This window comes from Oncorhynchus tshawytscha, linkage group LG21 (genome assembly GCF_018296145.1).
Source record: "Oncorhynchus tshawytscha isolate Ot180627B linkage group LG21, Otsh_v2.0, whole genome shotgun sequence".
Lineage (NCBI taxonomy): Eukaryota > Metazoa > Chordata > Actinopteri > Salmoniformes > Salmonidae > Oncorhynchus > Oncorhynchus tshawytscha.
The window spans coordinates 15,793,837-15,817,606 of NC_056449.1; the positions used below are offsets into that span (position 1 = coordinate 15,793,837).

Genomic DNA, 23,770 nt, shown 5'->3' on the forward strand with positions numbered 1-23,770 from the left:
CAAAACATAGATCTCTTTTGAATTAGATTTTAAACTGAATTATAGCTGACAAGCTTTAAATATGAACATAGTTCATATATTCATTACATGTACGAATACTGTTCATATTACATTAATCACACACACACACACACACACACACACACACACATGCAAATAAAAATAGTACAACCAACTAGAAATGTGCAGTGAGCAAAAAATGTAGTGTATTCAGAAAGTAATCAGACCCCTTCCCTTTTTCCACTTTCCCTTAAACTTATTTAATCAATCTACACACAATACCCCATAATGAAAACACAAAAACATGGTTTTAGAAATGTTAACATATGTATTGAAAATAAAAAACAGAAACACATTGTTTACAAGTATTCAGACCCTTTTCTAAGACTCTAAATTGAGCTCAGGTGCATCCTGTTTCCATTGATCATCCTTCAGATGTTTCTACAACTTGATTGAAGTCCACCTGTGGTAAATTCAATTGATTGGACATGATTTGGAAAGGCACACACCCATCTATATAAGGTCCTACAGTTGACAGCGCTGTCAGAGCAGAAACCAAGCCATGAGGTCAAAGGAATTGTTTGTAGAACTCCAATTGTGTCAAGACACAGATCTGGGGAAGGGTCACGAAAAATGTCAGCAGCATTGAAGGTCCACAGAAACAGTCCCCAAATACAGGTGTGCCAAGCTTGTAGCATCATACCCAAGAAGACTTGAGGCTGTAATGGCTGCCAAAGGTGCGTCAACAAAGTACTGAGTAAAGGGTCTGAATACCTATGTAAATCTAATATTTCAGTTTATTTTTTAAGTTTGCAAGGGATCTGAATACTTTCCAAATGCACTGTAGTTTTAAAATATGCAGCATCAAACAGCCTGGGCATAATATCTGCTCGGTGAAATGTCGATTAATACCAAGTGACAGGCAGCAATGAAACACTCGGGCTCCCAGTCAGTTTCTATTAGGCCTTTTTATTCATCAAAAGAAAATGGCGTCCCCATTCATAGATGACTGCATTTATAACAGACATGGGTCAGAGGAGCAGTCTGTGACCCATATTCACATGGCTATTTGTGATCACAGTTTTTAAAGCCACCACTAAACAATTATTCAACTTTATCCATGATGTGACATTAAATTTCAACCGTGATAACCAAAGGTAACTCTTTATAGTTCATTTTATCTCTAGTGTACAGGATTAAGTTAGGTTAAACCCATTCATTTCGGTGACCCATCAGAGAGTATTGTCACACAGGAAAGCTGAGATATATGTAAGGTACATTACAGTGCACTGTTCAGTCTAGGAGTCTTATCTAGGCAGCTTTAGGTAGAACCAAATAAAAAGGTAAAATAATAAGAACTTTGTAGACTCAAATGAAAAAGGTAGCCAGAAAGAGTGTAAAGGAAAGCTGCATGTCTTTAGGAATATTCATAAAAGTGTAGTTCTGACCTTTTCATTTTCTTGAAAACGCCAACTAGGTGTCTCGGTCTCCCACCTCATATTTTATCTAAGCCTCACACAAACCCTGTAGCAATGGTACCATAAAGAAACATTAACCAGGTTGCAGTGGGAACTAGCTACATCGCATATACCCCATGACACAGGTCATTTCACAATAAGAAAGAAAACAATGAGAAATGGAGGTCTATTTCCTCAAGGCGGAAGCTGTACATGCCAACTAAATTTCAGAGGTGACGACCCCCAGCCACACCACACAAAACCATGAGACCAATACAGGAAAAACACACTGCCAACCTCCAATCTCTTAATGAAATCTGTTTATTTCTGTTTTGTGAGTAACATCGTAAGTTCTACCTTTTCCTCCCTGCCCTCCAAAATGTACTGTAGTAGATGAATGCCCAATCAACCAACAGCTGCTGTGGATCCTCATCACCCAATCACATGCAGCCTAGAGTTTTGTCGGGAGAACCAATCCCCATTCACCTCGCTCGATCAGACACCGGAGAATAAGAATTGTAGGATTCCAAACATGACTGACCGACATTCACCACTAAGGAATCTGAGACCACAAAACTTGACCAGGATTCCATGCAGACAGACAGCGACAGCAAATGACCTAGTATGCGTTTGTGGTAGCCTCAGTTACCTTGAAAAGTGCCAACTCTTTTTTTTGTATATGAGACAAACCTCTAATGGCTTTTGACTTCCACTGCTTTTTATGATGTTCTGAAAACAGCATGGACAGGTTCACAAGAATGGGAGAAAGAAACAAGGAACGTAAAATACTGTAGGCAGTTCCAATCTTTCCTCCTTAGTTCCTTTTTCATGTCGTATGAGATTAAGTTTAAAAGCAAAAGACATCAATGAATCATTCAGTGAGAAAGTAGTGAGGGGGGGAAGCTTGTCTGACACCCTGAGAGTACTCTTTATGACTCTTGTAAGACTCAAACTGTCATGAGAAACATAAGAGTAAAAGTCTTAAAGATCTGTGTTATATTCTGCTGCTGTTGCTTTTGACTTAGGAAATGCAGTCACAGGATGTGCTTACTTACTCAGCTACCAATAGCCAGGCGGGAGACTGAATTATCCCACCAATGAGGAAGGAGGATGCGTGAGCTGAGCCAGGATTTTTTTTTCTCCATCTTCTCTTGATGAGTCAGCAGGAGCAAGGACATCAGTATGAAAACCTTGGCATCTCCGTGAAGCCTGCCGGCAACCAACTGTCACCCCTCCGAGCACCAGCCTCACATACTCCCTCCCTCACAAATATTTGTTAATGTACACTTACACTATATCCCTACATTATAGATCAAAAACAAATGAAAAAAGACATGTACAAAGTATTAAAAGAAACATCACAGTACATTCACAGAAGAAAAACGTTCAGCAAACCTTTCTCTCTAGGGCTGTGTAACGCAGCACAGAATCTAATCTATCGAAGCCCGTTTACTAAGCTCTCTCTCCGTTTCAAAAACTTTGCCCGCCCCACAGTTCTGCGGGGAACTAAGCATGTACAATGGACCCCCCCTTAATCCCAGCTCTCTACAACTAAACACACTTTTTTTTTTGAAGGTGGTGGAAGCCACATGGAATGAAATGTCGAGGAGACCTGTTTATCATGGGAACGTTTGTCTCTTGAAACCCCCCCAAAACCACAACTGCAGTGTTAAAAGCAGACAAGACATCCAAATTACATGTTTTTTTTTGTCGACCTTCAACAGAAATGCTCATGTTAAGTCTATCTACTCCTCTGACACATACAAAACACATGGGACTGTTAAACTGGACCAAGCAAGAAGACATTGAGGGGGAAAATGGCTAAAACCTACGAGCTGTAGTGTTGCCCAGATTCACCGGTTGATAAATACTGTCTAGATCTGCGGGATGGATGAATGGGGGGCTGATTAGCAGAAGCATAGGGTGTTGGGGTGGGAGGAGAAGAGGAGACAAGGTGGGGTCCCTAGGTTAGTGTCTGCTGCACTGTTACAGAATGGTATGGGAAATCAATTTATTCTTTCTTCGCTGTTCAAAAAAGCCCCTTTCTACACCAACAACTCAGTCTTCACCATACTGGAATCCACACTTCCATATTGGAGGCAGTCATGATTGTTTTCTGTTGATCCTGACGAGGGAGATCACTTCATCGTCCTGGGAGGGGGAGGTGTGGAGAAGACAGCCAGAGGCGGTGGTTAATAAAGGGAGCTGGGGGGGGTCAGGCCAGTTGGTTTAAATCAGAAGATCCAGGGTTGTGGCAGCCACTTCAGTCCTTTCTCCCTTTTGTGTTTCTAGGGGACCTCCTGAGGACATCATCTTCTTGTTTCTGGAGAGAGCGGGAATGAGAGGGAGATTTGGGTCATCATTATTTCTACTCTGAACGATTAAATTAACACAATCAACCCAGTCACAATTATTTCTAAAGCCATTTTTACCTCAGAAGTTACCAACAGTACTTTTACAATGCTCTTTCTACAAAAGTGGCAAGCTCTGATTTGTCATCACAACAAACCACATGCTTACCAAGACTTGCCTTACTGTCCCGTACCTGATCAGTTGCCGCCTCCTCTTCCTCTTCCTCATTCACTGCTGCCTCTTCTTCCTCCTCCTCCTCCTCCTCTTCCCCTTCCCCTTCCCCTTCCTTCTCTGCAGGGCTGTCCTCTGCATCACTCTTCTTCCCCGCTGCTGCTATGGAAACCAACCAACACAGAGTTCACTTTTACTGAGACCATTGTGAAATACCCCCAGGTGAGGCAAGGCAGCACGCATTGTCAAGTGAAATGACACCGTCTTGACATACATTTGTGAAGCTACAAAACAGACAGAGAGGAAGACCGAGCCAATGAGTCCTAACCTGGCTGGCTCTTCTCCTCCTTGACTTGGTCCTCCTCAGCCTTCTCCTCTTCCTCCTCCTTCACGTCTGGCTGAGGCTCGTCTGTCTTCTTGTAGTCAGCTGCAGCTGGAGCCACCGCCTTCTGTTGGGGAGAGAGAAAAAAGATACACATTAACACAGATCAAAACATTGTCTCTGATGACATCACTTAGTCATCCATTGAGGATTTTACTCCCGACATTTACTGAAAGTCTTGACGACTTGACCGAACTGTTGACAAATGACCATGCAGAGGTAAATGTGTGTGGGAGTAATTTTTCATAATAAATTAGACACTATTGAGATGAAACCTTAAAATGGTCTGTGGTCCCTCACCTTCCCGGTGCAGAAGAAGACAATGATGAGGATGAGGGGCACGGCCACAGTCAGCACATAGACCACCCACAACCAGGGACGCTCGTCTGCTGCAGTCATCATTTGGTTTACCAGCCCGGGCTAGAGGAGATGGGAGAACACAGTCACGGAATGGTCAAGATCTGGGAACCAACGACCACAACCAACCAACATTAACTACATCACCAGCAGGGTATGGATTACATATGCACTATTGGGGGTGCCGTTGAAAGTAGTTCTTTGTAACAAGTTTGCCACAATATGGCTGGTATACCAAAGTGTTGGGTATGGGGCATTAAGAAACGGTCGGAAAAGGTCAATACCAAGTCGACCACAAAAAAAAAACCTTCACTCCTGTATCTTTCATATGAATCCTAAATATGTATTGTGTAAAAAAAAAAAAAAAAAAAAGAATCTTAAGTTATTGAGGGTTTCTTTACACATCTCACTCACTTCCTGAGAGTCTTCATTAAGGGCTAGGGGTTTCCTGTTTCACAGTGCATACTTGTGCAACATACTTGTGCACTTGATAAAACAAAAAGACTCTTGCTTTTGTTCAATCTCAGTCAAAAGAAACCCTTAGTTTGATCATTCATTAAGTCCTAACCTAAGTCTTGCATACTATGGGAGAACAATGACAGATCACGGGAGGGTGTGCATCCAACTCCAACGGTTCACTGTGAGGGGTATGTAGCTAGTACAGCCGTGTGCGAGACCGCTAAGAGAGAGCGGAGACCGCTAAGAGAGAGCGGAGACCGCTAAGAGAGAGCGGAGACCGCTAAGAGAGAGCGGAGACCGCTAAGAGAGAGCGAGAAGCCTAGATGTATAGAGAGGACCATTAAGCCCAACATGCCAGGCATCCCAGGAATTCATCTTTAGGAATAAAAGGCAGCATAGGTCTGGGGCTGCAGGGATTTAGACGAGAGGCAACCAAACTAACAGCTAATCCTTGGGTACGAGCCAACATCATCCCAACTGGACTCACAACTCTACTGCACACAAGCTTATTTTGCCTCAACTGCAATGGAGCGAGACCACCTACGCATGTGAGAAGCAGGGCCACTGCTTCTTAATAGTCCACAGCCCCAGCTGTACGTTTGGCTCTATGAAACAGTGTACTCTAGCGGTGCAAGAATGCACCAGCCACTTCAGGCTACACTCTTCCTCTGGGTAACAGTCATGCTAGGCTACCTCAAGAAAGGGACCGGGTAAGAGTCATGCTAGGCTAGCCCAGGAAGCTTTTCAACTAAATCCAACTCATACAGAGGAGTAGCTGTAGCATGGTGAGTGACTGTTCCACTGTTACTGCTCAGCTTGGCCTCTCTCTCTCCCTAGAACACCATGTGTATGTCTGTTTCCACTTATGGGCGGAGCAGGCCAGGGTTTTTACGCGTCACACGGAACAGATAGCCACGCTAACCAGTAGCATTCCTCTGAAGGGTGTGGGGAGTGTGTCTATTCTGGTGTCCCCATGAGAACACACAGGCAGAGAAATCACCACTAACCACTGATATTCTCTGAATAAAGATGAATAAGATTACGGGGACGGGGGCTAATACTTGATCAGCGCTCCCATTCTGAGACAACACTTCATACAGACGGCCCCTGATTCTAAGTCTGTGGTTGGACAACACGTCAACTCTAGTTTAGTCTGGATTTACTTTATTGCTAACCCCAGAGGCTAGAGACTTCATGTAACGCAGAAAATATCTGCATAGCTCCATGGAGAGGTTTCAGAGAAGTCACTGGCTACAAGGACAGGTCCGGTAGTTGCACAAACATCCATTGGGAAAATTAAGATCTTGCTGTACTCTACTTCTTAGATGCAACAGGAATCCAAAAGAGCTGTTGAAAGTGTTATGGTTAGGATAGAAGAGTGGTCCTGCCAGTTAAGGAAATGTATGTGGTGTCATTATCAAATGTCAGCATATTTTTTTGTTTTATCAACGAGGCGTGAGTACTCGCCCGTCCTAACTATTATGCGACCTCTCAACATACCTCTACACGGGTCCTGTGTACACCATCTTCACGCTTTTCTTGCAAAAACAGTTACGTTTCACGTGAGATCCAAATTAAGTATGCTTCATGATCCACATGAAGCATTCAAGTGTAGGCGTACAAGTATATCAGTGTCTGTGTATGTGCAGTTGTACCCACCTCAGCGGCTCCCTCAGCAGCTTTCTTCAAACCCCAGCCGTCATTGGCCCAGCGCTCGGCCGTGTGCCGCTCGTTGGTGATGAAGAAGTTATCGAAGAAGATGTCGCTGGACATGGACCACAGCTCCAGGCCCACGGCATTGAAGGGGGTCATCCTGAAGGGATGGAGGTCCTCGAAGAAGTCCGGATTGGCAATCTTCCTGGGCTTCCACACACCCTGGGGGAAGGAGAGGTGGAGTTACATTGAGAGTAGAGTACACTGTACTGTGTGCATTACAATTATGTTAGGATTCGAAGTATGTACATTGGGATTTGTCTGCAATGACAGCTCAGAAAAAAAAAAAAGGGTAGGACATTTTCTTAAACACATGAAATAAAGTTACTATTCAAGATAATATAAATAAGCTCTCATCAATACATACACCACATGACCAAAGGTCTGTGGACACCAGCTCGTCAAACATCTACTTCCAAAATCATGGGCATTAATATGGAGTTGGTTCCCCCCTTTGCTGCTATAACAGCCTCTACTCTTCTGGGAAGGATTTCCACTAGATGTTGGAACATTCTTATAGGGACTTGATTCCATTCAGCCACAAGAGCATTAGGAGTTCCAGTTCATCCAAAGGTGTTTGATGGAGTTGAGGTCAGGGCTCTGTGCAGGCCAGTCAGTTCTGTGCAGGCCAGTCAGTTCTTTCACACGAATGTCGACAAACCATTTCTGTATAGACCTCGCTTTTTGCAAGGGGGCATTGTAATGCTGAAACAGGAAAGTGCCTTCCCCAAGCTGTTGCCACATTGTTGAAAGCACAGAACTGCATATTTGTATGCTGTAGTGTTAAGATATCCCTTCACTAGAACTAAGGGGCCTAGCCCGAAAAACAGCCTCAGACCATCATTCCTCCTCCAAACTTTACAGATTGCCTGGCTGTGTGCTCGATTTTATACAATGGGTGTGGCTGAAATGGCCATATCCACTAGTTTAAAGGGGTGTCCACATACTTTTGTATATATAGTGTACAAATAGTTGGCAAATTCTGGAAGAGCAAGTGAAACTATTGTGTGCATGTTATTTAGGCTACACACTTCACTGGGGTGAAGCATGTTCCTAAAGAGGCTGATGCTTTGGTACATGGTACACGTTGGAAGGTGTGAAGGGTTACCTGGTAGTTGGGATTGTCGATCATTGGGGCCTTCCACTTGCCCTTGTAGTTGGGGTTGTCAATCATGGGCCGTTGCCATGCACCGCAGCCGGGCGCGGTCTCACAGAGGGCGTTCGGGATCTGAGGGGCCTCCCACTCGCCATCCATGTCCTCATCCCTGGAGAAAAAGAACAAGTTACGACAATGTCACAGACGCAGTCATACAGTGTACAAAATGATGGTATACGGTTGCAAGTTACTATGGGTGTAAGAAAGCAAAGAACAAGAGAAAGAAAAGAGACTGCATTTAGAGGACCTCGAAAAGGGGTCATTAGCCCGTATCTCAACATTGGTCTCCGCCCTCTTTCCACTGTGTCCCGTTCCTCTAGCTCTTCTCTACCGGCTCTAATTTAATTTCCGCCACAGAAGTGAGACATCAAAGCAGTGAAAAAGCAGCTCGTCGCAGCCCAAAAACCAGGCCTGGCTGTCCTGAGGCAAAGCATGCCTTGTGAAATTAGCTCCTCTCACCAGGAAGTCCACTCTCTTCACAGAGAAGAGGAGCTGCCGCAAAGGCTAGCAATTAGCTTCCAACACACAAGTGGGCTGACCTAGATGAGGATACAACATGAGGGAAGAGAAGACGGAGGGGAGGTGGTATATGAAGGGGAGAGACCAGACGAAGGGGAGAAAGAAGACAGAGGTGGTAGATGAAGGTAGAGAAAGAGGAGAAAGACAGAAGCGATGGAGTACTATGGTAGAGGGGAGAGAGACAGCAGTTTGAGAGTGTTTCAAGATAGCGGGGTGAGCTGAATGCGACGGTATGGTAGTTACCAGTCCTCGGGCTTGACTGCGTCGGGGTCACTGGTGTACTCTGGCTGATCATCCAGCCAGCCGTCTGGCTTCACTGCATCCTCATCTGGGATCTGTTTTGGTGCATCCTCATCCCTGTGGGGCAGGCGGGTGAATTAGAGGGTACACGCACTAACACAGCACCCCCACACTAACACAGACCCCCACACCTGGCACAAACATAGAACTGTCCACAGGACACACACCTATTATCCCATGTCAAAACAATCCAACTACATTTGAAACATGCACATGCTGTGTAATTTACATGTAAGCTAATGTAACAGTATAACTTTAGACCGTCCCCTCGCCCATACCCGGGCGTGAACCAGGGACCCTCTGTATACATCAACAACAGTCACCCACGAAGCATCGTTACCCATCGCTCCACAAAAGCCGCAGCCCTTGCAGAGCAAGGGGAACTACTACTTCAAGGTCTCAGAGCAAGTGACGTCACCGATTGAAACTCTATTTAGCGCGCACCACCGCTAACTAAGCTAGCCGTTTCACATCCATTACACTAACCTGCTGAAATAGCCTCTCTCCCGCTTACACACAGGCCCTTACCAGTCCTCAGGTTTGACTGCGTCAGGGTCCTGGATCTTGGGCCTCTCGTCCCAGTCCTCTGGCTTGTGGTCGTCGGGGTCCTCGATCTCTGCGGCAGGATTGATGGGTGGGGTCATGTCTGTCAGCAGGTTACCACTGTTCACCACTGTCTGGTCTACCAGCACCTCAAAGCTGTTGTCTGGGTTCACCACTAGGAGGCGGGAGAGAGACAGAAATGGTTAGAGGAACTAATAGAAATTTAACAAGAAAAACGAGCACTATTCCCTAATCTAACAGGCATACGATCGTGTGTCCTACACAATACATTTCTATGTGATCGTTAAGTGACATCGCACCAGTTACAACAGCAAGGATACCTGAATGGTGCCTGAGAACATGTTGAAATGTCTTACCCAGTGTGTAAAGGTGGGTCTTCTTGTCAGTGTAGTAGGTGCGCAGGTCTGCGTCAGGCTTCTTGGCGTGCTTCTCCTCGTACTCGCCAGTCTTGGGGTTCTTGTGGCGGAATATGAAGTGCAGCTTGTAGTCCTCGCCACACTTGTCTGGTCCGAACATGATGGTGTAGGGAGTCTTGTCAACAAACTCATCCTGGTGGGAAGGACAAATATACATTTACTGTGGCTCTGGATTAGAGCATTATGGAATGTGTAACTGGCTACTGGACTTCCAGGCCGTCTACATTGGTACATTTTAAATGAAGACCAAGCTAAGGGGTCTTCTACATAAACAGAGCACTTTTGAGAGGTTATTTTGTGTTTTCTGAGAGTGTCTTAGATTGCATGGTGCACGGATAGAATAATGAGCCAGATATTTCACTGGATGTATAAATATGAAGCATCCGCTTGGCATCTCCACTTACTACCAAATATGGTGGTGAGAGGAAGCCAAGTGGCTGGCAGTGGGAGATGGAGCGAGATGGATTTTGGCTGATCTTCTGCAGATTCTCACCGATGAAACATTTGATCTCAATACAGTTTCCTGTTTCCCAAAACTATAATATTTTACAAAGAGAGTGGACTAAGTTTTGTAGATTTAACCATTTGGAAAAGTACACTATTTATTTTATTATTATAATGATTCAAAAATTGGTTTTTAGAATGAGTCCAAGGGTGCATCGAGTTATTGCACACGCACTTCGCAAAGTAGCTATTCCTTAACGAAAACATGCTATAACGTGCCTTGGCTTCGTGTCCTTGGCGTCGTCCCCCTAGTTTCTTGTTCTGCCCACTATGACTAATTTGTTCCCATCCGAAACGACAGGCTGTGGTCTATCTTGGGTTCGTTATAAAAATCTTTGGTGCAGACGTGTGGCTTACCAGGTTAAGGTCTGGGGTCTGGGAGAGCAGTTTGACGTAGGCACCGCCACAGTCGATCCCCTGCTGGAAGTTGACCTCATACTGGACGATGAGGGGTTTGGTGTCGAAGATGAAGGGTCTGAGGAGCTGGGCTGAGATGGCGTGGTGCTTAGCACGTGACTTGAGGACCAGGCCTTTGTCTCCAGGCAGCTTGCTGTCTTTCATGTCCTCCACCTCCCATTTACCTGCAAGGAGGTCAAATATGTGAATATACTCACTTGATAACTGCCTGAATGGAGCCAAAGCTAGGTTGTATTCATTAAGCACCAAACACAAATTGTTGGTTTCTGTTTGTAAAATGATTTGCTATGTTGTGCCCTACTTAATACAATGTGTCAGAGACCTGGCCTAAATTTAACACCGCCCACCAAATGCAGGTAGATTTTAGCATTGGCAGGTAAGAATCTCTCATTCACAAGCCATGTTAGCAGGTGGTCACACTTGGGCCACTAAAGTGAGAGCATTTTATATAAAAATAGTAAAAAGTCAAGTATGGGCATTTGCTGCAGTAGCTGTTTTCAAAGTATTTCTGCCGTTTTGTTTCATATCTGGCAGAGCACCAACATTTTTTTATCCTAATGTTATAGCTATACCACCTGGCTGGGGGGCTGTGAGTGAAGTGCTAAAAGATTTGTTTTTAGAAGCTATCTACACAGGTATAAAAGTTGGTGTAACTACTACAATAAGAATTTCTACATGTGTTTCTTGGATATTTACATTGTTTTGTTCACAAGTCAGGCTGTTTTTCAATGTTTGAGTTTGCTTCCACTGCTAGCGAAGACAAATTTTCAAAAGGCACACCTTAAAGGGGCAGCTGAAATTGTCTCATCTCTATTTTGGTTAAAGAGACTCAGTTCACAACATATTAAATTAAATTGAGCAATATACCAGATGACATCTTACTAGTAACACATTCATTGATTTAGAAACATTAAAAAGCACGCTCATCCGCAAAAAATAACTGCTGTTTTTTTGTGCAATTAATGCGGGGAAAAATATTTACAAAAAAAGTACAAAAAATGGGTGGCTGGTAGATTTAAAATTTTTTTTTTATTTTTTTTATCTACCCACCACTGGCTGCTAGACTAAAAAGGTCCTCTCTGACCAGGGCCATAACTGTCTTAGTGCCTACCATCATACTTGGCGATATCCTCATCAATGTCCTCCTTCTTGGCCTTTGAGAGGACCCAGCTGAAACAGGAGAAGCAAATTGACTTGAGTCAAGTAAACAGGGTAGCACCTGGACACCAGAGGGACAGCCCCTGGGGGAATGACCTTGGGGCTGGGTTCGTATTTAGGTCAAAATGGCAGCTGGTCCTATAGTGAGCACTCAAACAGCACAGTGTGGCATAGAAGACAATAAATGCAGTTTATAAACACCCATGTTATTTCGGCACAGCATATTTCAATATATCTTCCTTGGTGTAGATGTAATTTGCATTACAAATGACTGTATATAATAATGCCTGTGTTTAACAGCACTGTTTCAAAGTTTAATGAGTTCTCACCTGTCTAGGGTCCCCCTGTCAAAGGACTCGGCGAAGAAGTGTTCCCCCATGGGCTCGGGAGCTTTGTAGGTCACCTAGAGAGGAGCGGAGAGCAGAGGGGTCAGTGGGTCAGCTCGTCCACTGCCCAGTGTGCCAACCAGGACACGTGTGTGTGTGTGTGTGTGTGTGTCCTATGCAAGAGCAATGGGAGGACATGGGTCAGTCAGATAGCAAACCTTCAAGTCACATTGCTAGTCAATGTATCACCTCAAGAGTTTTTTAAATGCCTCCCTACCTCTACTGAAGTTAGGCTAGTCAGAGATATTCACCACTGGAAATGTCTCATGACTCTGGCGTTAGCCATATCCTTTATGTAGAAACAGGGTCTAAAATGAACACCCGCCACCTGCAGGTAGGTTTTGGCATTGGCGTGTAAGATGTCTATTTCACCAGCCACGGTGGCTGGTGTTCAGGGCTTCAGTGAGCCTTTCACTCGCATGTGTGAATAAAAATAGTAAAGTATGATCAAATTTATAGTAAAATAAATAATGCAGAAGCTGTTGTTTTGTAAGTATTTCTGCCATTTTGTTAGTTGGTAATTTAATTGTAAAAAGTCAAAGAACTACAAATCCAATATAGACTATTCCACCTTGCGCTGCAGCACTGCCTGGCTGGGGGCTGTGCGTATGTGTAGAGCTGAGTGAAAGATTCATTTTTAGAAGCTCTGTGCACAAGCATAAAAGTTAGTCTAATTTAATTTAAACTAAAGTTTAAGTGAGACTTTGTCCTTGTGTTTATTGGCTATTTACATTGTTCTGTTCACAAGCTAGGTTGTTTTTCTATGTTTGAGTTTCAACTGCTAGGGAAGAGAAGACAACACTTCTAGTAGTCAGACTCAATCTCACAGGCACAAACATGACTGTAGTTGCACAACCACGGTAACCTCCCACCCTTAAAGTGGCAGGTGAACAATTCGTCTCATCTGTGATATTTTGGTTAAGACCCAGGTCATAAAAAAATGAGCTCAAACCTCCCATTCACTCTACAGCCCATTCACAATGGACATTTGACTAGTGAAAATTGGTCGGTTGGTATGTATGTGTACAAGTGAGGCACTCCCTTTGAGTCGATGCAGAGTATATCCAAGCAGTACACTAAATTATGATCCATTTATCCTTGAGGGGAACAGTGAGCAGCCATGTTGGCATAACCTCTCCTCCTTGGCTGTCACAATGTGGGTATGCTGGAGGGAAAGAGAGGAGCTACACTATCTAACCACTAAAACTCTAACTTCATACACACTGGTCTAGGTCAATAGGATACTTACTTTAGGGGCTGGAGGCGGTCCCGGTGGTGTGTCTGCATCCTCTGGCTCCACCTCCCCATCCAGAAGCTCCTCCCCAAGGCCCAGGTCCTCCAGCTCGTCCTCCACGCCCATGTCTTCCGCCAGCTCCATGATAGGCTCCTCCTCCTGGTGGGCGGCCACTGTGGTCAGTAGCAGGGTGGAGCACAGGCCCACGGCCAGCAGCACAACACACCTCACATTCAACTCCATTGTCTAGGGGAGAGGAGAGAGATCAATTCATAAACTAGGAGAAAATGTGAGCGGTTGCCTCAGCTGTCCATAAGTGCTTTAATAAGTATGGCAGATAACAGTGATAGTCTTGCTGACTCGAGCCTACTAATTACTTTGGCTAATTAACAGATCCCCACTTCCTGTTTGCATCTACATTCAGATTCCCAATGTTTCACCCTAGGATTTTTTTCTGCAGTGGCGGCAAGGGTAGTGGGGTTTCATTGCTACTAGCGTTAGCTGTTCCCCTAGACCCCTCAAACTCAACTCTGGACCGCCAAGTCAGTTCCACTGCATTTTTTAATTGTTCACCTATCATCACAGACTGATTTAGACCTGGGACACCAGGTGGGTGCAATTAATCATCAGGTAGAACAGAAAATTAGCAGGCTTCAGACCTTTTAGGGTAAGAGCTGAATGCCTCTAACAGATTATCCATTTAAAAGCACACCTTGGCAGAAATATATATTTTTTTATGACATACCGGTAATGAATATGGGGGAAAACACTGATTCCTATTGAATTCCTTCCTTAGCCATTTCAGATTGCTAGCCACCTTACCTCGAGGGCTAGGGAGGAGGAGCGGAGTTAAAGTATTATTGCTTAGTTACACCCATCCGTTCCTTTCACATCAAAATGACGAAGAGTAAAGGCTGATTTCAAACGGTGGAAGCTATGGGTAGGGCAAGAAAGATGGAAGGGATGTGACGGAGAAAGGGAAATGACAGCAGAGAAAATGCAGCCATTAAATAAAGAGTAAAGGGGATAAACAAGATTTTTTTTTAAAGGAAGGAAACAGGGGAGGAAGAATATGTGAGAGACTGGACTACATGAGACACCAGAAATGTGTGGGCGAGTGACAATTCAAGTCAACATATCGCTGAGCTGGAGAAAAAAGGTTACTTCCAAAGCAGGTGGCCATTGTGTCAAATTACATAGAGCTTTTTATCCTATTAGAACATAAAAAAAACTAGCGGAATAGGTGGTCCATGCAGGAATCAAACCGACAACCCCGGTCTTATAAGGACTATAATTGAAAGTTCCTGGAACCAAAATGGTCCATTAATACTACTAGGTTCCCTCCTAAGGTTTTAAACATTTATCCTTTCCATGCCTGCAGAATGCACACACCCTCTGACCGTTTCCAGGCACATGGTCACCATGCCGTTACCCAGAGCCTCCCTGGCACCCATTGCCATAGCGACGAGAGGGGTGCCTGAGGGATATGCAGCCTTAGCCTTTCCCCTAATGCGATCAGTCCCAATGAGATTACACTAGCAGGCCATATAACACCCACTGAGTTTATACACGACACATATTTAACTTTCATATTATTCACAGGCAATTTACGACACAATACAAATCATTTAGGACAGACTGTGTGCACACAGACATATGTTCCTCCGACAGTCCCAAATCAACCCGTATCCTGCCCTACCACCCATCTACTGGAGTGGACTACATAAGTGTAAGCAATATGGCAAATATTCTGCCGAATTATCAGATTATTATAAAAATGTTTCTTAAGGCTAACACATGTCGCACTGAATGTGGATCTAGCTTGTGTCTGCCAATCGCGTTTTAGGGACCATCCGCAGTAGACTGCCAACTTTTTTCAAACAATTCTGCATGTTAAATCAGTGTGCATTCGTTTTCAAATTGCGTTCAGCGGTTATAAGTACTCTCGGCCAGGAAACGCTATTGCTGTGTCTGAGCCCTTATACCTATCCAATCCTCTCAGATCTTCGCTAGTGCCTAGGGGGAAAGGATTGATTCGGGATTGGGTTGTCTTCTCTAATCGGATAAAGCCAATGAGATTGCAATTTGTGCCTTCATAAATCCCCCCTACTCTCACCCTTCAGCATGTTCTGATACCATTAGCCAAATAAGTGGGGCTGGCCACAGAGAGAGTGAGTATGTAAGAGTACTATTAGGGCCACATTACCACATGCAGTATACAACTGATATACACTGCACAAAAAATAAAGGGAACACTAAAATAACACGTCCTAGATCTGAATGAAATATTCTTATTAAATACTTTTTTCTTTACATAGTTGAATGTGCTAACAAAATCACACAAAAATGATCAATGGAAATCAAATTTATCAACCCATGGAGGTCTGGATTTGGAGTCACTCAAAATTAAAGTGGAAAACCACACTACAGGCTGATCCAACTTTGATGTAATGTCCTTAAAACAAGTCAAAATGAGGCTCAGTAGTGTGTGTGGCCTCCACGTGCCTGTATGACCTCCCTACAACGCCTGGTCATGCTCCTGATGAGGTGGAGGATGGTCTCCTGAGGGATCTCCTCCCAGACCTGGACTAAAGCATCCGCCAACTCCTGGACAGTCTGTGGTGCAACATGGCGTTGGTGGATGGAGCGAGACAGGATGTCCCAGATGTGCTCAATTGGATTCAGGTCTGGGGAATGGGCGGGCCAGTCCATAGCATCAATGCCTTCCTCTTGCAGGAACTGCTGACACTCCAGCCACATAATGTCTAGCATTGTCTTGCATTAGGAGGAACCCAGGGCCAACCGCACCAGCATATGGTCTCACAAGGGGTCTGAGGATCTCATCTCGGTACCTAATGGCAGTCAGGCTACCTCTGGGCTACCTGCGGCCCCCCAAAGAAATGCCATCCAACACCATGACTGACCCACCGCCAAACCGGTCATGTTGGAGAATGTTGCAGGCAGAACGTTCTCCACGGCGTCTCCAGACTGTCACATGTGCTCAGTGTGAACCTGCTTTTATCTGTGAAGAGCACAGGACGCCAGTGGCGAATTTGCCAATCTTGGTGTTCTCTAGCACCGGTCTTGGGCTGTAAGCACAACCCCCACCTGTGGACGCCGGGCCCTCATACCACCCTCATGGAGTCGGTTTCTGACCGTTTGAGCAGACACATGCACATTTGTGGCCTGCTGGAGGTCATTTTGCAGGGCTCTGGCAGTGCTCCTCCTGCTCCTCCTTGCACAAAGGCGGAGGTAGCGGTCCTGCTGCTGGGTTGTTGCCCTCCTACGGCCTCCTCCACGTCTCCTGATGTACTGGCCTGTCTCCTGGTAGCGCCTCCATGCTCTGGACACTACGCTGACAGACACAGCAAACCTTCTTGCCACAGCTCGCATTGATGTTCCATCCTGGATGAGCTGCACTACCTGAGCCACTTGTGTGGGTTGTAGACTCGTTGTCATGCTACCACTAGAGTGAAAGCACCGCCAGCATTCAAAAGTGACCAAAACATCAGCTAGGACGCATAGGAACTGAGAAGTGGTCTGTGGTCACCACCTGCAGAACCACTCCTTTATTGGGGGTGTCTTGCTAATTGCCTATAATTTCCATCTGTTGTCTATTCCATTTGCACAACAGCATGTGGAATGTATTGTCAATCAGTGTTGCTTCCTAAGTGGACAGTTTGATTTCACAGAAGTGTGATTGACCTGGAGTTACATTGTGTTGTTTAAGTGTTCCCTTTATTTTTTGAGCAGTGTATTTTTTTCAACCATAATTTAATCTAAAATCAAGTCATAATATAGAGGGATCTAACCGAAGTCCATTAACACACAAACCAAAGTTACCAATTGTCTTTTTGTCGGGAGATTACCAGCACCTACACGCTTGCATGCAATCGCACACTATACGTACCATGTACATAGCTTAACCCCACGTGGTATTAGCATCAGTAGCACCACCGGCTAGCACTTCCCATGGCACAGCAGTAATGGTGGTAACTAGCCCAGACAGTCTAAACAAAATGGTTATTAGGTCAAGATAACTATAATGCACTACTGTCCATATGTGGTATGAAGATTAATACTCCAGTACTACCGTTCTCATCACAACTCCTATTCAGTATCTCTATTGAGCTTGTTCTGCAGGTCATATGTGCATTCTAAATGCTCGCACACATTGCACCGAATGTGGACCTAACGTTGGTACGGCGATCGTTCAGTGCACCGTTTTTTACAGGACCACCGGCTGTAGACTTGACTGCCGACATTATTCACCCGATTATACATGTGAAAAGAAAAATCACTGGAGTAGCTGGACAAAAATCCTTGAAGGTGGGTGAGAGGTATACACCCATCCCCCCAATCAACTCCCATCTGTCCAAATAACCAACCCCCCCCCCCAAGGGACACATCACCTCTAAAACCATATCCCTTAAGGAGTGTCCTGAGGGGACAAATCAGGGGAGCTGCGAACACAGCCTGTGTGTGTGCGCGTGCGAAATGTACAAATCGTCGGGAGGTACTAAAATCCTGACTTATTCCAGAGAAGAAACCGTTGGTGGACATCTACTATGATATGCTGCTCCCAATATCACCATACCCAATATAATCGTTTTGTTCCATTAATGACAATGTTAAGTACAATTTGTGCGTATTTACAATATTAGTCGCATTCTCATTAAATAATCTTCATGTTGTTAAAAAAATAAGGCTTAGTTAATTAAATTTAAACATGCTGATAAAACTGCAGTTTAGGATTTGTACATTTTAAATGGAGTTTAGTCTTGCTGCAACATATACCATCAACGTCAGATATCACAATATTCGATTTAATCATAAATCGGCACTAGCGTGTAGCAAGGGGTTTGGGTAGCCAGGCAACAGCCACGCAGGGTGGTTGTCACTAGTTCGCACAGCCACAAAGAGAAAATTTGCTATATCGTAAACATTTTGGAAAACAAAAAACATTTGTAGAAATAGGAGGTGTTAGGCATAATTATGAATTTGTGGCTGTGTTAACTAGTGATGACCACGCAGTGCCTAAAGAGATATTAATCTCAACTTTCCCTTCACAGCTTTTCATACATAGAAGAAACACTGTCACCACTTTGCTTTCACTAGCCAAGAGGGACACCTTCAGGCCCGGTGATGGTCCTGGCGGTGTCTGTCTACACGACAGCTGGTGTGTTCTCTAACAGAGGGCTCTGCCATGCGTCTGTTTGTAAACTGTGACTAGGGTGTTTCCCTGCAACAAGTCAGGCTGCCAACAGAGAGGGGATAACCAGAGGGAAGCTCACCACCAAAGCACCATGCATGTATCTTCTTGATGACCAAGTAAGGGGTTAAGATATAAGACTTTTGGGAGTGGGTGAGGCAATGGGGTTGTAGTTGACTTGCAAGGTCCACAGTTCGGCTTGGGCAATATCACTGATCTGGCTTTCAAGTCTATGAAAATGCCCTTTGTTACAAATTTAATCAGAACCATGCATAATGCACATTCACTAATAATGCCCAACTTCTTGTAGCAGGCATTAGGCTATAGAAAATTAACACAGGTCTCATCAACAATCTCTCAAGCCCACGTGATAGTGATTGGCCAGCTAATCTTTATATTTCAAGTTTAGCCAACTTGGATCTATTTACTAGCCAACAAGGTTGAAGTTGTCTCTGTTTGAAAAGCATGTTAGCCTGTCCACTTTGTTCAGATGTTGAAATCAAGTAAACTAGACTTATATATATATATATATATACACTAAAGTATGTGGATACCCCTTCAAATTTGTGGATACAGCTATTTTAGCCATATACCGTTTCTGACAGGTGAATAAAATTGAGCACACAGCCATGAAATGTCTATAGACCAACATTGACAGTAGAATGGACTTACTGAAGAGCTCAGTGACTTTCAATGTGGCACCTTCATAGGATGCCACCTTTCATCAAATTTCTGCCCTGCCCAGATTTTCGGTCAACTGTAAGTGCGGTTATTGTGAAGTGGAAAGGTCTAGGAGCAACAACGGCTCAGCCGCGAAGTGGTAGGCCACACAAGCTCACAGAACCGCAGAGTTGGAATGTAGCGCATTAACATTGTCTGTCCTCAGTTGCAACTCTCACTACCGAGTTGCAAACTGCCTCTGGAAGCAACATCTGCACACCAACAGTTTGTCGGGAACTTCATGAAATGGGTTTCCGTGGCTGAGCAGCCGCATAAAAGCCTAAGATCACCATGCGCATGCAAGTGTCAGCTGGAGTGGTGTAAAGCTCACCGCCATTGGACTCTGGAGCAGTGGAAACATGTTCTCTGGAGTGATGAGTCATGCTTCACCATCTGGCAGTCCAACAGACAACCTACTCGAATGCATAGCACCAACTGTAAAGTTTGGTGGAGAAGGAATACAGGTATATGGCCGTTTTTCATGGTTCGGCCTAAATCCCTTAGTTGCAGTGAAGGGAAATGTTACCGCTACCGCATACAATGACATTCTAGATGATTCTGTGCTTCCAACCTTGTGGCAACAGTTCAGAGAAGACCTTTCCCTGTTTTAGCATGACAATGCCCCCTTGCACAAAGCGCAGTCCATACAGAAATGGTTTGTCGAGATCGGTGTGAAAGAACTTGACTGACCTCAATCCCATTTAATACCTTTGCGATGAATTATAACGCCAACTGCGAGCCAAGCCTAATCGCCCAACATCAGTACCTGACCTCACTAATGCTGGTGGCTGAATGGAAGCAAGTTCCCACAGCAATGTTGCAACATCTAATGGAAAGCCTTCCAAGAGTAAAAGCAGTTATAGCAGCAAATGGGGGACTAACTCCATATGAATGCCGATGACTTTTGGTCATGTAGTGTACTTTACTTCTCAGAATGAGAACAAGTTGCCAATTCCTTATAGGATTGTATTTTATGCTTATTGCATATTTATAAAAACACATACTAGATAGCTAATATAACAGTCTTTGGCTAAAATGCTGCTACCGGTAACCCTAATGCTGTGAGCGACAAACTGAACATTGATTTTCCAGAGTCTATTTGGAAGATGTATAAGTCTGATGTCACGACAATTACAGTACTTTAATAAATTCCATCATCAATTCATTATAGTAGTAGTGCAGAACATGTGGCACAAGAGGGGTTGTCATATTGATATTGATATTGTTTTAGTAGTGTCTGCTCTGAGCATAATTTGAGCAGTTCAGACAAAGGGTATTGTTAGAAAAGTTACTATTACAGTAGAATAATATCTCAATGAGTTATTGTCCATATGACCCATTCTGTTTAACCAAACCTCAAATAGCAAGTTGAAACCACTTGTCAGAGAGAAGGATGTGATCTCTTAAAATTGTTTGACGTGAGAGGCAGGGGAAAGGGCCTGGTGTGTATGTGTAAACCATAAAGATCTGTCCAAAATAAGGCCAATGTGTTTCTATAGGCTGATTTTGGATCTAAGCTTTTCGCCTGCCTTCCCGCCTTTGGGACAATGACTCCCAAAAATACAACATGAGAACAAGCAGACAAACCAAACTCATAAAAATCGGAAAATAACCTTGATTCTTGCAATACAAGAATTTGGAATATCGCGCAAAAACAAATTCTAATTCATTCGATATATCGCCCAGCCCTAACCCACAGTCGCTCTGTTTGGGGGATACAGGAGCTTGAAGGGTGCTTGCAGCCTAGGACAGGTGCGGGGCGTTTTGTGGTCCAGGGGTGGGAGGGCCAGAAGGATAAATGTGAGAGTAGTGCCAAATGTAACTTTCTCAACAAAGGCTGGAGACGTCATGCAGGCAAACAAAACACCACACACACACATGAGGGGAGACCCTAGTTGTGCTGCCAAGTGGACAGCCTTCCCCCATTCACATCATGCTTCAGTGGTCACATGTCCTTGAGAGCAGAGCAGATAGATAGATAAAAGGAGGGGAGGTGACTGTAGACTAATCAATCAGTGCTCAAGCAACACAGCAAGGAGTGTTATCTGTCAGCCAGTCTTCTGAATTCATTCCATCCAGTTCACGCTGTACTTGGGGAAAACAATGCTGTCTTCTAATGCTGAGGTCATATGGTTCTCTCAGTGTATACCATCTAAGTAGGAGACATCTTGTGCAAGATGTCGAACTGTGCTTTCACAGAGTGTCCTCTCATGGATAAGAAACATGCAGCATCTGATACTGGAAAGCAAACTCTGTGCTGTGAAGCCCTGTCTAGGTCATACTGTAGGGATCTGGGAAGGGGTGCGCCCTGGGTTGAAGCAGATAAGATTAGGACCCAAAGGCCCCCCCCCCAATGTGCCTTTCGGGGCCTTGACCATCTCAAAAAAGATAATGCAAGATGTAAGAAGATTATGTAAAAGCTAATATTATATTTTAAAGCATGTGTATCAGTCTATTGTGCCATTCAACATTAGTTACTAAATTGTCAACAAGTATGGATTTAAAGTGCAATTATCTTCTTATGTCCAATCTTAAAACATAACAGATCTGTTTTAAATATTACCCACCAGAGAACTGAGAAGTTACTATTTAACAAGGTATAACAACAAATGTCCAACTTCCTACGCCCATTCAGATAATTGATTTATATAGAATACCAATTACATTTCTCACAATAGCTAACCATTCAATAAGACACACCAATTCTAGCTTTGGGAAACATCGGGAGTCTGTATTGGTTGGAAACCCTGAGTTCTGCATCCTTCTGGTGGGTGGCAACGGAAAATAACCCTATCACAATATAGCCGGCCCCACCCCCCAAAAACGTTTCCTCGATTTACCAGATATAAAGTGAAGTGTCCCTCGCTATCAAATAAGCGCCCGAATCCAATTGTTCTCCGAACTGCACCATATTCCTGCAATTAGACCAAGCACTACACACACAGGAGGAATATGGTGCAGTTCAGACAAAAGTTGGATTCAGACATTTATTTCATACCGAGGTTAACATTTCACTTTACATCTGGTAAGTCGAGTTCCTAGAAATTACACATGTGCCTTGGTGGCAGAACATAAATTGGGGGGAGGGGTGAAGCTGGCAATGTTGTGATATGGTTATTTTCGGTCGCCAGCCACCAGATCTATGCACAACTCAGGGAGTCCAACCAATACAAGACTTCTGATGTGTCCCAAAGCTAACCAATTCCGTTAGATAAGCAAACTGTAAAAGCCACATTTCCAAGAGGGCGCTGTATGACCTCTATCTAGCCGTTGCACTTTCTGGTTTCATTCAGTGGCGGAAGTGGGTTTGTAAAACTGGTCTGACTTCTAAGTGCTTTGCCAGTAATACCCGTTTCCATGGTAGAACAGGGGTAACAAGGTTTTCCTATAAAACACGTAGCAATTCCTACAAGCAGGCTTCATGCTCCTAAGGGACATTATTTCACATAATATTATCTGTAGCTAGCTATAGTACTCATCTTGATAATCCCCTTTTGAAGGGAGTATGCTAATGTTACCCACTATATCCAACACAGGAAACGCGATTACAATTACCACACGAAAAAGGACATAGCTACAGTTAGGGCAGAATGCTTATCATGAGTCCATTCATTTACTTGTGTACGATATTTAAATAGCCATATTGGTTTCGCACCATGACACACACTGCTGCATCACCACATCTTTTTTTACTGATTTCTAGTGTTAGTCAACTACAATATAGTTTGTGAAAATGTCGGAACGTTATTGTAACTAATAGGCAATGTCATTTTCCTTACTTTTAACTCGAGGCTGGTATCGCTTGCTATCCACGTTCGATGCCTCCCATGTAGCCAAGTTAGGTAACGTTAGCCTGTCCAACTTGTCTTACACAAAATGTCGGCAAAATGAACACACGGGCAAAGTGTGCAACTGACGGTGTTACATGACAATAAACGGAACAATTACATTAATTTGTTATCTTAATTGCTAACTAGGCTAAATTAGCTTGCTAGCTGGCCGTCAGCTAGTGGGTCTATGCTAAGACCACGCATGGGTTCTTGATCTTATTCAGTATTGCAATTAAACGATACTGGCCTGTATGCAAACAGCTGAGTATCCTATGTCAATTTAGACTGACATTATAATTTAGCGACTTATGTTTGTAAGAAGTGATATTTGTTCGTCATTACTTACCTCCTGATTCCGATGTGACCACTTGGAACTACAGCCGGATCACGTGTGGCTTTGGGGCATGCATACTGGATTAGTAGCTCCACCTTCTCAACTTGCTGATTGGTTGCTAACTTGAAA

The 23,770-nt window shown here is 44.1% G+C and overlaps 1 protein-coding gene across 3 annotated transcripts; it reads right to left on the reverse strand.

The window, feature by feature from the left end:
* Positions 1–949: 949 nt before the first annotated feature.
* LOC112221031 (calnexin) lies at positions 950–23,757 on the reverse strand. Of its 3 annotated transcripts, none has more exons than XM_042303146.1 (14): positions 23,654–23,757; positions 13,561–13,791; positions 12,255–12,328; positions 11,879–11,937; positions 10,708–10,931; positions 9,787–9,979; positions 9,395–9,584; positions 8,810–8,923; positions 8,000–8,156; positions 6,838–7,053; positions 4,663–4,782; positions 4,309–4,429; positions 4,003–4,139; positions 950–3,780 (listed from the first exon to the last, which is right to left on the reverse strand). In XM_042303146.1, exons 2-14 carry the CDS (start codon positions 13,786–13,788, stop codon positions 3,721–3,723), a joined length of 1,893 nt encoding a protein of 630 aa, XP_042159080.1. In that variant the 5' UTR covers positions 13,789–13,791; positions 23,654–23,757; the 3' UTR covers positions 950–3,720. The 3 variants fall into 3 exon arrangements, with proteins under 3 accessions (XP_042159080.1, XP_024238864.1, XP_042159079.1); XM_024383096.2 differs by having other exon boundaries at positions 4,003–4,142; XM_042303145.1 differs by lacking the exon at positions 23,654–23,757 and adding an exon at positions 23,257–23,399 and having other exon boundaries at positions 4,003–4,142.
* Between the last annotated feature and the right edge of the window lie 13 nt (positions 23,758–23,770).

Coding starts and splice junctions, on each gene's coding strand:
- LOC112221031 (XM_024383096.2), bottom strand. CDS start 13,788: ATGGAGTTGAATGTGAGGTGTGTTGTGCTGCTGGCCGTGGGCCTGTGC. Junction 9,980..10,707: donor AGACCCCAGACCTTAACCTG/GTAAGCCACACG, acceptor CCTTCCCACCAG/GATGAGTTTGTTGACAAGAC. Junction 4,143..4,308: donor GGAGGAGAAGAGCCAGCCAG/GTTAGGACTCAT, acceptor TGGTTTCCATAG/CAGCAGCGGGGAAGAAGAGT.